General features: G+C 36.3%; 1 protein-coding gene across 1 annotated transcript; it reads left to right on the top strand.

Annotated features, from left to right (window-relative positions):
* Positions 1-7,727: 7,727 nt before the first annotated feature.
* On the top strand, positions 7,728-14,545 carry RPN13 (regulatory particle non-ATPase 13). Its single transcript, XM_089046665.1, has 14 exons — positions 7,728-7,867; positions 8,073-8,150; positions 9,114-9,206; positions 9,322-9,381; positions 9,768-9,806; positions 9,895-9,969; positions 10,061-10,127; positions 10,489-10,570; positions 11,641-11,759; positions 11,859-11,882; positions 12,904-12,998; positions 13,081-13,158; positions 13,293-13,347; positions 14,202-14,545. Exons 2-14 carry the CDS (start codon positions 8,112-8,114, stop codon positions 14,342-14,344), a joined length of 969 nt encoding a protein of 322 aa, XP_088902791.1. The 5' UTR covers positions 7,728-7,867; positions 8,073-8,111; the 3' UTR covers positions 14,345-14,545.

Here is a 14,545-nt window from a genome sequence, read left to right as displayed (position 1 = left end):
CTAACTTCAATCTCAACTTTCACCAACTCCAAGCCCATCTCCTTTAGGCTGTGTTTGGCAAGCCTCACTGGACTGGACTAGACTGGACTAGCTTAAATAGCACTTAAAACCTATGTTTGATAAGATAAGGAACTAACTTAAATGAGACTATATTGTCCAACAGTAAACAAAACCCCTCATTCGCTCCTCTAATTTAGTGAGGTGAAAAAGTGGTTCGCAATATAGTGCCCTCACTAGATTGAACACACGAGTCCAAACTAAACCCATTTCTTCTTTTTCTTAACCTGGAATTGGATTTTCTTGGTTTGTGTTTTCAGTCAACCATTTTCACTGCAAGTCAGATCCTTGGCTTGAATCAAAATCCCCCTACCACAATCAACCTGTCAGACCACCACCATGAGTTTACCTAATTTTGCTACCAAACAAACCCAAATCCATGCGGAAAAGATCGAAGAGAAAACGCATTGGTGAAGCCTTTGCTTAAGAACAGAGATTTAATCCAATCCATGACAGTCTGCCGTACCAAACGACCCCTTACATCTTTTCATTGTGTTGTTTACTTTATACCATAAAAACACACAAAACAAATATTGTTCTTTTATTATCCCAAAACTAACGACAAGGCACACTTTCCATCTTTTCAATGTAACTTTTTTTTTTCCTGCCAGATTCATCTTTTTATCTCCTCCACTTTTCTTTCTTCTTTCTTTCCGTTTCTTTTTCTCCCTCACTCTCAGTCTCTTCTTCTTCTTCTTCCTTTTATTATTATTTTTTCTATCCATCTCATCTTCTCCCTTTTATCTTTTATGTGTTAAATTTTATTTTTTTAAAAAAACTGTTTTAATCGCTTCGTGAACCACGAAATAGAGGTGTCAAATGGGTGTCGGGCCGGTCCATCCCATTTAAACTCGTGCTTTTAACGTTTTGTGTCGGGCCGGGCTAGCCCATTTAATTTATCAGGCCATGCCGTGCCAGCCCATTTAATAAAATCATTAATCCCGGCCCGACCCAAAGCCCATGTCCATATTGAAATGGCTCGTGTCGTGCTCATGCTCTTGCTCATGACATACTCGGGCCCAAGAACCAATCCATTTAATTTGAATTTTTTTCACTTCATTTTTTTTTCCACTAGATAATTCAAATTATAAACATTAAAAATATAATTAGAGGTAAGAAATGATGAACTATTTGAAATCATTAATCAATCAAACATCCAAACAATATGAAATGGCGGAGGGCAACAAGTGTCAAACTCTACAAAGTCCACTTCAACTTTTCATATTTAAATAACTTATTATTTTATATGTGAAATAATGTCTTGCTTTGATTATAAGAGAAGCATATATGTCATATGTACTGATTAGATATCAAGTCCAATGTTGTTTGATTAATTTGTAGTTGACATGTTTAATTAATTAAGGACCCAAGTAATTTTCCTAAAATGAAAGACATCAAATATATATTTATGATTAAAAAATATATATAAATAATGACATTAGATGTCAAATTATTGCATTTTGACTTTTGAGAAAGAAAAATGTGTTAAGTGGGCCGTGCTTGGGCTCGTGCCGTGCTTGAAGCGTGCTAGGGCCAAGCCGGCCCATGTCGGGCCATGGGCCGACCCGGTCCATTGGACCTCATTTTTTGATCCCGGCCTTGCCCAAGTTTTCGTGTCGTGCCGAATATGGCCCATTAATATTCGTGCTTGTGCCATGTCGTGCCTCATTTAAATGGGCTGGGCTCGTGCCGTGCTAGATCGGCCCGTCCCGTTTGACACCTCTACCCTAAAAACAAGATAACCATTAGGGACTAATAACTGCTCAAACGATTGTGGTTCCACCACATGTGAAGCAGAACGATAGCAACCCACAAACTCACATAGTGGCTGCATGGGAGACATAGACCTCCAAAAGATTCTCTCTAAAAGGGTTGAATAATATCCCCTCTCTCCCATTTGAAGTAAACATAAGCATATTTGATAAAAACAAAGCCACTAACTAGCAAGATGACGAAGGAAAAAAACCAAAACCACATGCTTTAATGAAAATCAAGAGAGAAACCAACAGAAGAACTCTGCCTAAGAAGGAAAGACCAATAAAGCAACTCAGCCTGTTAGGGAGAGACCAACGATAGGTTTCTCCCAATCAGATTTGACAATCTCTGCACACTCAATCTCCACAAGCCACTTAGCTTTAAAAATGAAAAGTTGACATCATTTACTATATTTTTTGTTTCACTCAAGAACCAGGGGGCAATGATATGAGCCAATCATTGTACCAATAGAAACACAAGTGTTTGGTCATTTTTCTACCCAAATAGAGTTCAACAATGCAACATTTCTTTTACAAGAGAGGAATCCCAAGGCTATGAGCCCAAGTGAAAAAGTGGGCTTTGTAGCCATGATTAACAGGTTGTTGTATGTCATGAATTTAAGTAGGTAACATTTTCTCCTTAGGTTCCAAACATCGCAACCTTCCTTTTTGAATTATCAAATCACCTCGTTTAGATCACCAAAGACAACCTGGGGAAAACCATCCATAATATCAATCTAAGCGAGAGATGCCCAAAATTCAATTTTTTTCTGTGTTGTAGGGTGTTCCATAAAGCCAAGTACATCTTGCATGAAAATCATGTCTTGAGGATCTGATAGTAGTATCAATCCAGTATTTACAAGAATCATTAATCGTCACATCTATTCCAAGCTTCCACCAAATACTTAAGCCTCTAGCATTGCCAATGGAATTAATGTTAAATCCCTTTTGAAAACCATATTGCCTCTTAAAGATATCAATTTGTGGCTACACATTTTAGTTTTCCTTTGATAAACCACATAGGGGCTTTTTGTGCAAATAAGCTCTTTCAAGTAAAGAATTATCAGGGGATTCCCCAAACCTGGACAATTCCAGGAGAGGTGTCTTTATTTAATAACTCAAATACAATTGTCTTGCCACTTTTCATCGGGATTTTGGCGGCGTGGCGAAAGTTTCAGATCAGTGAATAAATCAAAATGAAAGAATAGACGTTTCTCACTGTTGTTGGATCAAGGCTTAAACTGCCGAGCACGGACGTGAAAATTTGATCAAAAATCAGGATTATTCAGGTTCGTAGTCCAATGGTAGGTAAATTCTCCTTTTTCACTCCCAAATTATTTAGATTCTGGACTATGAAATACTCCGATCGGTTTTGACAAGTTTGGTGGCCTGAAATTTACTTGGCTTCGCTAAAAGGACCAATATGATGATTGGTTTAGGTAGGGCAGCCAGCCTCTTCAATCTCTTTATTTCAACAAATATTTCTAGTTGTTGCCACGATGTCGACCATTAGATCCGCTGGTCAGCAATATTCACCCTAGCCCAATGAGTACAATTTTTGAGTTTCCTCACAGGTTGATGTACAACCGAAAGTTGAATGCTTTACCAAACTCGTGTCTTTGAGCACCTCTTTGTTCTATAGAGCGGGTTATCCCTAGCAATTACCTACCTTAATAGGGGAGGGCTGTGAAAAAGAAGTCCACTTTTCCAATAAAGAAAAAGAGTGATTCATCTACTTTGTTAATAAGGTAACAGAACAAACTTCAAGTACTTCCTTCTTCAGTTAATCAACCCTCTAATTGTTTCTGCTAACAAACATATTTTCCTATAGAGTAGATAATTTTGAATGGAGAATGAATGAAACAGAATTTTCTGGCAAAATTGTATGATCAATCCATCCAAGAAGAAATGCCAACTAAAAGAAGGTAAATAGGTCGACTGAAGGGAATGTAGGATTGGTATGGGTCACGCGCACTCTTTCCTAGGTTGATAAAAGAGTTGCTAACAAAAAGGCAAAGGTAGGATTCACAATAAACCTAATATTGTTTGACATTCACTTCGGCAGTCTTCTTTTAATATTTGACATACCCACAAAATTATTAATTAAAAAAGATAAATAGGTAATCAAATGGAGTGGTTCCACTGATCAAGTAATCTCGTGAGCCAGCCAATAGAGTAAGGAATAAGAAAAAGACTTGGCACGATAGAAAATTGCATTTATGGGGGGATATAAACATTCAAAAATGGTTGATATCTTGAGAATTATTCGCCATCACACCGGCACAAGGTCAATAGCAAAGGCAGAATATTAGATCCCTCTCAGGTCACACACCGTCAGGTGACTCTTTTCTTTTTCGCAGTCACTTCAGTTAGGCTGAGGGATGAAAAATGAGAAATACATAAGAAAAAAGGAGTATGAACACATAGGAAGGTTCAAGCACCTCACTAAGGTTAAAGGCATCCGTCGCCTACCTACCGTTTAGGTGGCACCAGCGAGATCCATGTAAGGTAAGGAATGATGGCTTTTTTCGTACTTTTATCAGCTAGGGAATGAGAGCTACAACTACCTTGTCTTAAGTGGTAACCCATTTGGACGAGCAATCACTACTTTGTTCTCGCCTTTGAGTATCATTCAATTTGTGTGGCTGCTTGAGGCCAACCACTATATCGTTTGTCATTGCTTTCTTTCACATATTTTTCTTCCTTCAGTCAATTCTCAACTTCCTCTAGTTCTTTAGAGGGACATATAACCGCTTCACAGAGTTTATTGTCAGTGCATAAGGTATTTTCACTATCATGCTTTGATGTTCTTGATGGGCGACTCCTGGAACAACCACATCTGGATTTTCAACACAAGTTTCTTCCTCCTTCCTTCCTCCTTTGCATGAAAGGAGAAGGGAACATCTGGACGTAGGACTGAGAGAAACCCTAGCCTTTTCATTTAGGCATCCACCTTGGCTTTATTCAAATAGTTTCTCTTTACCATTGCGTTGTCTTTTATCTTGCTCCGAGAACAAATTTGATGTCTCAAAAAGCAACAAACTTTTAACATCATCAATGTTAATCCTGAGCTTCATTTGTGTTGGACCCTTCCAACTTAGTAATGATAGGCCCAATATTGAGGTTGGGCTCATGAAACTGCATCTTCAATTATTATCTAGGATTCGTATGTGTTGGACCCATCTAGCTCAGTAATGATATGCTCAATATTGAGGTTGCGCTCAAGGACTGTAGAGGTTTATTCAAAGGCTCAAGTTATGATACTTTTTGGGTCGCACTAGTTGTGCTCCAAAGACAACCCTTGGACAACTAGGCTTCGGGTGCCATTTCTGTATAGCAAACTGTGGCTTTATGGGTCCCAGAAGTTGACATAGTTAGGTCGTGTAGGTCTGCTATGATGGCAATGAATCATCCCAGGTTGCAGATTTGTCATCTGATGTGTCGATTAAGACCATGGCTCATGTTGTGATACGGTTGTAAGATTTGTCTCATTTATTGTTGTGTTGATCATGGACTCTCCATCGTTGCACATGTGAATGCCCCTTTCGGGTTCGTCATACAACCCTTCACTACTTCTTTCCTAGCGATGGCTCCAATCACTCCGATCGAACACATCGTTTGGTTTGACAAGCGCCGGACCCTTCCACTAGGCAAGGCATGACAAACTCTTGAGTTAGAGGTTTTGTGGCATTAAGGTCGATGCGCATTCTCAAGAAGCCATAAAAGCTAGCAACATTGATATCTTCAACCTCAAGCACCAACCTAAGTCGAGCACCTATCTGCCTGGCATTTTTTTGTTGTGAAGAGATTATGGGGATACCATGTGCTTGTACCTAGTATGCTGCTCGATTTGCCTGGATATCATTAAAAGAATGATAGATAGGCTAGTGTTTCACAATTATGGTGTAACCTTTGATGAACAGTGGACCTCCTTCAATCAATCTTCTTTCAACTTCTTATCCCATCGTGATGGAGCATACATTTTCTTTTGCTTTGAGGAGCTTCATAACACCCATCCTGCTTTAAACCATTCTTAGAACTTCCTTGACAACAGACTGTGGTGGTTCACTGTCCACAATGAGAAGTCCAAGGTGAGCAATATTGTTTTTGATATGTTTTTCCAGATCCTTACTATCTTTGGAGTGAATGACCATTTCATCTTCATATGGATAACCATATTTCATATTGAAGAGTAAAGTTGAGACAATATAGTAGAAATGGAGAAAGAGAGATGATAAGGAAACAAATTTTTCTCACACCAGAAGAGGACACCGCAAGGGGAAGCCTCACATCCGAGCATTTTCATTTCACCCATAAGGGTCTAGCAGTTTCCAATTTGTAAAGGGCTTCACTCAAGCTAATTCATTGTATATAAAACTTATGTAAAGGGCTTCCCTCTGGCAATTCACCACATCTTGATACAACAAATATCAAACTTGTCACTGCTTCTCCAACACTACTAGGCAAATCTTGCACAGTCCTGCAGCAACCAATTCAGAATTTGAAATCAGCCTATTTCCCGATCTTTCAAATCTTGTGGCAACCCTCTCTCTCACAATGGGTGGGACCTACATTTAGGCAGCAACCCTACACAAGGAAATTTGTGATCCCAAATCAAAAAGTCACGATAACTGTAGTTCACTTTTGTATGCATTTATTTGATAGATAACCTTGAGATGCTTGTTTTGACAAAATATGATAGATGAGAGTATGGACATACACTAGTCATAAAAAGCAAGGGTGTGCATAAATTCGTAAGTACTATTCAAGTTGGTCAAATCAAATCAATCTGAAACGATTTTATTTAGGTTTTACACTAAAAATTGAAATTTTAGATCAAACCAAACAAAATCGCAACTAGTTTGATTTGGTTTAATTTAAACTATTGAAAAATCGTCCAATTCGAACCAAATTGCATGTTTTTTTTACACTCGATGTTTCGTTTGATTTAGACTATTGAGAAATCGTCTAAATCAAACCAAACTACACGTTTTTTTTTATACTCAATATTTTCTTATTAGTTTTATCACTATTTGTTAGTATGCTCCATCCCACATTGATATGAACCATTTAATGCAAAAATACTAAATTTCTAAAACCATTCAAATTTAATACCATCTCTCAAAATTTCTCAATTTTCAATGGTAAGTTTTCTCAAATATTTTTCACTTACCGTGCAAAGTTCTCTTTGATATATAAAGGATATATAATATTTGTTTAATTGAAGAAAAATCACCGAACCTAAACATTCATTAAATTAATTAATTCAGTTGTGTTATTAGTTTGAGGCCTAAAACGAATCAAACTATGGGTATTACATTAATTCGATTGTAGTTTAGAGTCTAAGCATAACCAACATACATCCTTATCGAAATAGAAGTGAAAAGTATGAAAGAAGAAGTGCAAGTGAAAATAAGATAATCAATCTCCACTATTAGTTTAAGAAGCTAATCAAGTTGCTGACTTTCTAGCTAAGAGAGGCAAGACTCACTCTCATTCACGTAATTGGTTTAAATTCCTTCCCTATTAGATGGTATGTTAAATTTAAGGGAGTTTTATTAAAACACCCAAAATGGAGGTTGAAATTATAAAAAAACCCAACACCCAAAACACTTTATAAACACACCCAAAACTCATCATTACACACACTCAAAACTCATTTATAAACACACCCAAAAAGTTGACTTTGAGGTTAATTTTGGGTGTGTTTCTATGTTTAAATAGTACTTGGGTTTTTTTATAAATACATGTATAGGATTGGATTTATTTATAAATTTGTATAAATTTAATTTGTATGGTGGTAAAATCCGTCGTGGATATTCGTTGTAATTTTTTTTTTTTTTATGTTTAACAAAATAAATAAATAAATAAACTTTTAGACCGACTGCCACTTTAGTAAATACGTGCGATGTGGCGCCCGAATTGAAAAGCCCAACTCGTCCTCGACCTCGAGTCCCTGACAACTCAGAATCCTAAAATAACACTCTTTGTAAAACGAAACTCTCACAAGCTCTTCACCGAAAATCAAATATCTTTATTTTTTATGCAATATACAGGTACTTATTCTCATTATTATCACTGTTGTTATGATGATTATTAATCTTATTTTTGGTGTTTGTTTGCTTCTTTTGATAATTTTTGTGTCTGTTTTTTCTTTTTCTAGGGTTCGATTTCATTCAAAGCATTGGACTTCTATTATTTTTTCCATTTCTAATTTTCAATATTTTCATCTTCTTCGTTCCCACCACTTCAATTCTGTAGTTTTGAGCCATTGAAGGCCTCAAACAGGGAAGTTAAACAATGGGTTCGTCTTCAAACGCAGCTACCCCACAAATGCAGGTAATACATATACATATATGGGTAGCTATTTTTGTTTTAATCTATAGGATATTGGAAGCGATAGAATAGTTGTGACTTCGTCCATATGTGATATGTATTTAATAAAACAACCATGGAACATTGAGTGTTAATATTTTCCAGAGGAAGGGCTTTCAGGGCCTGAACGTTTGATTATGGCTGTGAAAATTTGTATTTCCGATTAAATTTATGTCGGAACATGATAGTTTGGAGTACACCAAGTTGGGTGAAAGACTTGTAAGTGGGGATAGTCACAGTAACATTGGTTTTTTTAGCTTATGTGGAAGGACCTCCTTATGTTTTCTGGATGGTCTTTAAAAGGAATGACATCTCCAATTATGCGTTGGCTTTCGTATGAGTTGCATTTTATCTGACTATGAAATAAAAAAGAAGATGGATGATAAATTTTGTTAGGAAATATCCATTGAGCAGGTGAAGTTTCTGTTGAGTTTATAGTTTGAGGGACCTTTTGGATGAACATTTAGAATTTGGAGTTTCTATCAAATTTATTAAATATTGGCTTCTCTTCTTTACACACTTTGCTTAGGATTTTCATTTTCCACCTTCTGTGTAGCATTATGGTACAAGCTTCTCCTTTCTACATGTATTCCTCACTTTCTTTGTTTCATTTTGTTATACAAATTCCCAGTACTGTACACAAATTCAGAAGCTCCAACTAGCATGGTTCTGCTACTAAAAATAAATTAATTATATGTTTACTCTCCAATTTCTATCTCAATTTCTTTTCTTCTCTTGCTTTGCTGGTATGTTGTTGGTTGGCATCAGAATGTTAGTTTCAAACATTGACTTTTAGACAAGTAAGCGCAGAATTCTATGCTTTTATGTATGCCTGTCTGTGTTTGAGTGCACACATGTTTCTGTGTTCATCTCTTGTTTTCTGTGTCATGGTTGGACTTTCTTCATCAAACTAACATCTATTGGCAGGAAATTATGCTGGAGTTTCGTGCTGGTAAAATGGTTTTTGAGGGGAAAAAGGTTGCTCCTGATACCCGTAAAGGACTTGTTCGCATTGCGAAGGTATTTCATTATTCTAATTCTAACCTTCAGAAGTTGACATCCATTCTATCTAATATTTATTTGAAGTATTTCTGGCACAACATTTTAGAGTAAATCTATCTTCTTTCTGTATCAGGGTGATGAGGGGTTGGTGCATTTTCAGTGGCTTGATCGGAGCCAAAATGTTGTTGAAGATGTATCCTGGTTTATTTTCATTTTTTCAAAAATCTTTTTCCAGTTTCTAATCTTGATTTGTGGTGTTGGAACTTTGTATTTCACAAATGCATGACGCCTGTTCCTTTTCTTGAAATGTTTTAAGCCCTTTATGATTATTGCTTTCATAATTGTATTTTGTTGTTGTTGATGTTTTTATTATTGTTATTATTTTTTTAAGTCTTTGTTCTTTCATACTTGTTCAATTCTCCCTCTTATATTTGTACGTCCTTATTTTGTTGTAATTCTTGTTCACTTCACAGTTTCACTATTTCCATGTTTTTGTGTGTTTACTCTTTCGGTTTATATTTATCTTCTGTTTTTTTTTTATATACTTTTGCTAAAATTTCCTTAACAAAAATACCACAGGATCAGATCATCTTTCCCGATGAGGCAGTTTTTGAAAAGGTATTTAGGATTATTTGGGATTTTTGTAATGCAGATCTGCCCCCTCCCAAAAATCTAATGTTCAAATCATAAATTTTGGTTCACTCAGGTTAATCAAGCATCAGGAAGGGTTTACTTATTGAAGTTCAACACTGATGATAGGAAGTTCTTCTTCTGGATGCAGGTTTGGTTTATTGTGAATCTATTTTCTTTTCTGACCATTCAATGTGTAAGTCTTATAAGATTCTAACTTTGATTGCTAATATGATATTAAGGAGCCTAAAGCTGAAAATGACTCACACTTGTGTAGCTCAGTCAATTACCACCTCAATCGACCATTAGGTATGTCAAATTCATTTTGTTGCTTTAGGCTACCACTAACATTATCTCTGTTATATATTTTTAAAAAGAAGTTTCCGTTAACTGCACCTCTGCAATGTATTAAGCTTTATTTGAATTATGTACATGACACGTACTTCCAGTCCTTGACATTTAATGGCATGATATTTTTCGATGGATATTCATATCATATCGTATCACATCATATGGCATTATAGAACATTACCTAAAATGTGAAATCTCTCACTACAGAAAATCTTTATGAAGGCTTCAACTTTGACTTTCAAAACCTGAAAGTTCAGTCTTTGTTTTGTTGCATTTCTGCCTCAAGTTTGATACTGTGTTTATCTTGCTGCTTTGACAGAGTTCCTTGATGAAGAAGGGCCTGATGCTTCTGTTCCTCTACAAGTTTCTGAAGATATGGTTGAAGATGATATTTCATCAAGGTAAATTTTTCATAGCATAGCAGTGAAACTTGCAACCTTTGTCCTGTTAGTTGCCAAAAGAGGGAGAAGGGGGAGGGGGGGAACAAAACTCCAGAACAAGTAATAAAACCTGAGTGGCGGACTTATAGTGGAATGTCAAATAAGTTTAGGGTTCTTTCAAATAGGTTGACATCAAATATTATATTACAAGATGAAAAAGGCTGCCACCAAATATTGTATCAGAATTAATAGCAAATTCTCAATGATTCCAAAGGCTGAAATGGCTAAACATAAAGCAGTTGTATTTTTAAGAAATGCTGGTGAGCTTATTGACCTTTTTATCAAAGATGGTCGACTCCTAGTGACTTGTCAAGGAAAACTAAATTTTCCCCTCCTGGTGTAGTACTCACTGTAATGTTAAAAAATTATGTTGTTATGATTGGACTCCCCTCAAGCTGAGGTGGGGAGGGTATCGGGGACATGGGCAACCTTTAATAAGATTTTTACAGTGTGCTCTGCATCTGGGCTTGCCGTAATGATGTAAGTTATTTTTAATAATGCATGAAATTGTGGCTTGTCTCCATTTCATTTTGACAACATGAGCATTCTCTAAGCGAACTGTTCATCAATCATGTGATGGTTAGATGACTATTGTGGATATGCACATAGTACAGGGCCAGTAACTATGTACCAAGTTTTCTAAGCACCAGAAATCCCTTGTCTGGGTCCTTGGTCACAGAGGTATAGTTGGGGAGTGGGAATGGGGATTAGGATTTTGATTATCCTTCCTTTAACTTGTAGGACTATATTTCATGACCTGCAAGGTGATTTTCCAGCTTGTGCTTGTGTTGTAATTGTTTTCACTCATATGTTCTACACAATCCTATAAAGTCTTTGATTCATGATTTGAACTGTTCCTGAATTTAAAAATGAACTGTTTGTTTCTGGGAGTGATTATGATGATATACTTAATTTCTTGCATGTGCAATACCTTTGTTATTTTCATTTGAAAATGTGTTTTTTCTTTTTCTCTCTGTATTCTTGGAATTTGCGTAACATTACTCTGTTTTGATCAATGTTATGTCTTCCAGAGCTGGAATATTGGTGGAACCAAACTTCGGTGCAGAAGTAAGTAGCGATGTGACTTCTTCATCTGGCCCAGTGAAATTGGAAGATCTTCAAAGAATCTTAAGCAATATTGACCCAGCAGGTATCAAGTTTTCTCCTTATATTATACATTTGTATATAAGTCTTTTCTCTCATTTCGTTGAATTACTCTTCCTTCTGTCACTTCTTGTGTCATCTGCAGATACTGCTTTGGATCCAGATGAAGGTGAGATCATGATCTTTTATCGTTGGTGTTGTTTTAAATGGACACAAATGCCTTACATCCAAACTTTTGTGATTTAATGTATAGGTTGCCTCGATCTAGGAAATTTATTACGCTTTTCATTATCTGAACTATCTAATATATTGCATAGTTTCAATGCAAAATGCTCTTCATATTTTTTATTCAAAAGAAGTAGCAATATTGTGGAAGATTGAATGTGTTGCTTATTTCCTGTAGTGAAATCCTTAATGTTTAAAAATTACTTCAACGTGGCATGATCAAGTGTTTTTGATCCCCATTACAAAATAGATTAGAACGCATACTCATAACTACTAGGTAGAAATAAGAAAGATAAATGAATTTCTATAACCGGGTTCATATTTTTAACCCTGTTTGCTTTTAGCATCGGAGGTCATCTATTTCCTTAATTCAGCCAGTAAATAACAATTTTTATGAACACTTTGCTCCGAACCATTATGGTGCTTCAGTATATGCCTTTCATTCAGTGTTTAGGCCCTTTATTGAGTGTTTTTATTCAAAAAGGATGACGTGGTGGGCGGTATTCTTGGAATGTTCATTTTGCAAATTTCCATACTAGCCTGTTTCTTTTCTCGTTCTTCCTTGTGGTGGCCTTTCTCCTAGTTGTTTGGCAGAATAATCAAGTTACTTGTGGGAAAAGTTCACTTTGCTCTGATGTAAGTAAATATGGTAATTGAGGCACAATTGGGTTAATTTAAATGGCAGAATCTGACAGAATTGATCCCAGAGGTTCAGGTGGTATTCAATGATTTTAACAAAACTGAGAGTTTTAAAAGCAAGGTGACAATGTGAATTTGGACCATTCACAGAGGATCTAAAGTGATTTTAATTCCTAATTTTCGTATTAACGTCTCTATTGGGACCTGTCAATCATTATTTAAAATTCTAACAATTGGCATACTGGCTGATTGTAGTAGAGTATCTTCTACAATTCTTTAAAATATGGTATGGCTCTAAAATTTTGACTTGTCTTTTGTTGGGCTAGGCTTGAGTTTGGGGGACATATTGAAACCTGATTTGATTATGCCATTGATTGAGACATTGCAACTAGAGCAGCGTTTAGAGTCTTACTTACCTGAGGTATGCATCATTCTGGTACTTGAGTTCTCTGTTTTGTTATGCACTACTTTTGTGCCATTGTTTGATTTGGTTGAGGTTGCAGGGTCAATGGTCTCCAGAGGATATATTGGAGTTGCTGCAGAGTCCACCATTCCGCCAACAAATGGATTCATTTGCTTATGTAAGAATTTAAAATGTCATCTTTTGGAATTGTAATGCTGTTTGGTTGGTTTTTTTAATGAAGGTAGTTCGTTTCTTTCTTTTATAATCATTATCATGCTAAACTTTCTTTTATCTTTCCCTAAATGTTTATAGGTACTTCGAACAGGACAGATAGATTTGTCTCAGTTTGGTGTTGACCCAAGTAAATGTAAGCAATTTATTTATTTATTTTACTTTCTTTTTTGAAAATTTGATACTGTCAATGGGTGAAATTCTGAAACTTGACAATAAGACATAATAGCATGTGAGAAACATCAACTACTTGTGAGATGCATCTTAGCCATTGCATTACCATTAGTGGAGAGAAATAGAGGAGGGGAAGAATGGGCGGAGGGATAAGGAGAAGTAAGACTGGTAATCTCAGAGGACGAAAGTGGAAAACTGGAGGGGTGAGTGAGGCATCCACCTAGATCCACCATTTCAAATACATCCTAATGGTTTATTTACTGAGCAGGAAGGAAGATGGAAATGCGGTGACTTGTATTTTTACTCCTTGACCTTGTCAGATTAGATTTTGGTAATGTTAAATACATCAGTAGTTTCCCTTTTCCATTGCCTTCTGTGTGCCATACTAAAATCAGGAGGGAAAGCAAACTCTCCATCCATACTATCCAATCCATTTTTCTTATTTTCCTTCCTTTGTGGTAAATACTGTGTCAGAAAAGATAACTCTTCTCTCCATCAAGGTTCCCCAATTCGACTATCAGCTTACCTCTAAATGGGAAAATGACTACCCATTCTACTAGCATTTTTCAGACAATTCTAGTTCCATTTTAAAGTTCCTTTGGCCTGACGTGTGGATGAATCACATTGGCCATATGCAACTTTCATTAAATTGAAAAACTTTAGAGGGCCTGATGCTGATGTTATTGTCCAGTATTTTGCATCCACTTGAGGATTTGAGAGCACCTCAACATGATATCAAATGACATAACTCTATATCATGATAATCCATAGTATTGTTACTTATGGTTTTACCTACTCTTCCCCTCTTTCCTGCAGACAAATTCACTGTATTGTCTTTTCTTGAGGCACTTGAGGATTCGGTTTCGAAGGCTTCAGAGTCTGATGAGTCGAGGCAAGACAACAAGGATTTAAGATCTGAATCTTGTAATCGTAATGATCCCATGGATGAGTCCAAGTAGTGGAGACACTTGTTTTTATGCGTTTCTATTCATTTATCCTCCTTTCGTTTATAGGACTTTTATCCAGTCTTCTTGTAACACTGTATACATCGTTGGTTCAAGAAAAGGAAAAGATGCAACAAGAAATGGGAAAGTGTTGAAGATTTATTTAGGGTTCCTACTATTTCGTACACAGATCAATAAATATCTTAAAGGTTTCGT

Source organism: Prunus mume, linkage group LG2 (genome assembly GCF_029339155.1).
Source record: "Prunus mume cultivar Tortuosa linkage group LG2, ASM2933915v1, whole genome shotgun sequence".
NCBI classification, from domain to species: Eukaryota; Viridiplantae; Streptophyta; class Magnoliopsida; order Rosales; family Rosaceae; genus Prunus; species Prunus mume.
This window is presented reverse-complemented; position numbering and strand designations above follow the sequence as displayed.

What these genes read in the sequence shown, in the direction of transcription:
- RPN13 (XM_089046665.1), top strand. Translation starts at nt 8,112, where the DNA reads ATGGGTTCGTCTTCAAACGCAGCTACCCCACAAATGCAG. An exon ending in GCCAAAATGTTGTTGAAGAT is followed by an intron (nt 9,382 to 9,767) that starts GTATCCTGGTTT and finishes AAAATACCACAG; the next exon opens with GATCAGATCATCTTTCCCGA. An exon ending in CCACCTCAATCGACCATTAG is followed by an intron (nt 10,128 to 10,488) that starts GTATGTCAAATT and finishes CTGCTTTGACAG; the next exon opens with AGTTCCTTGATGAAGAAGGG.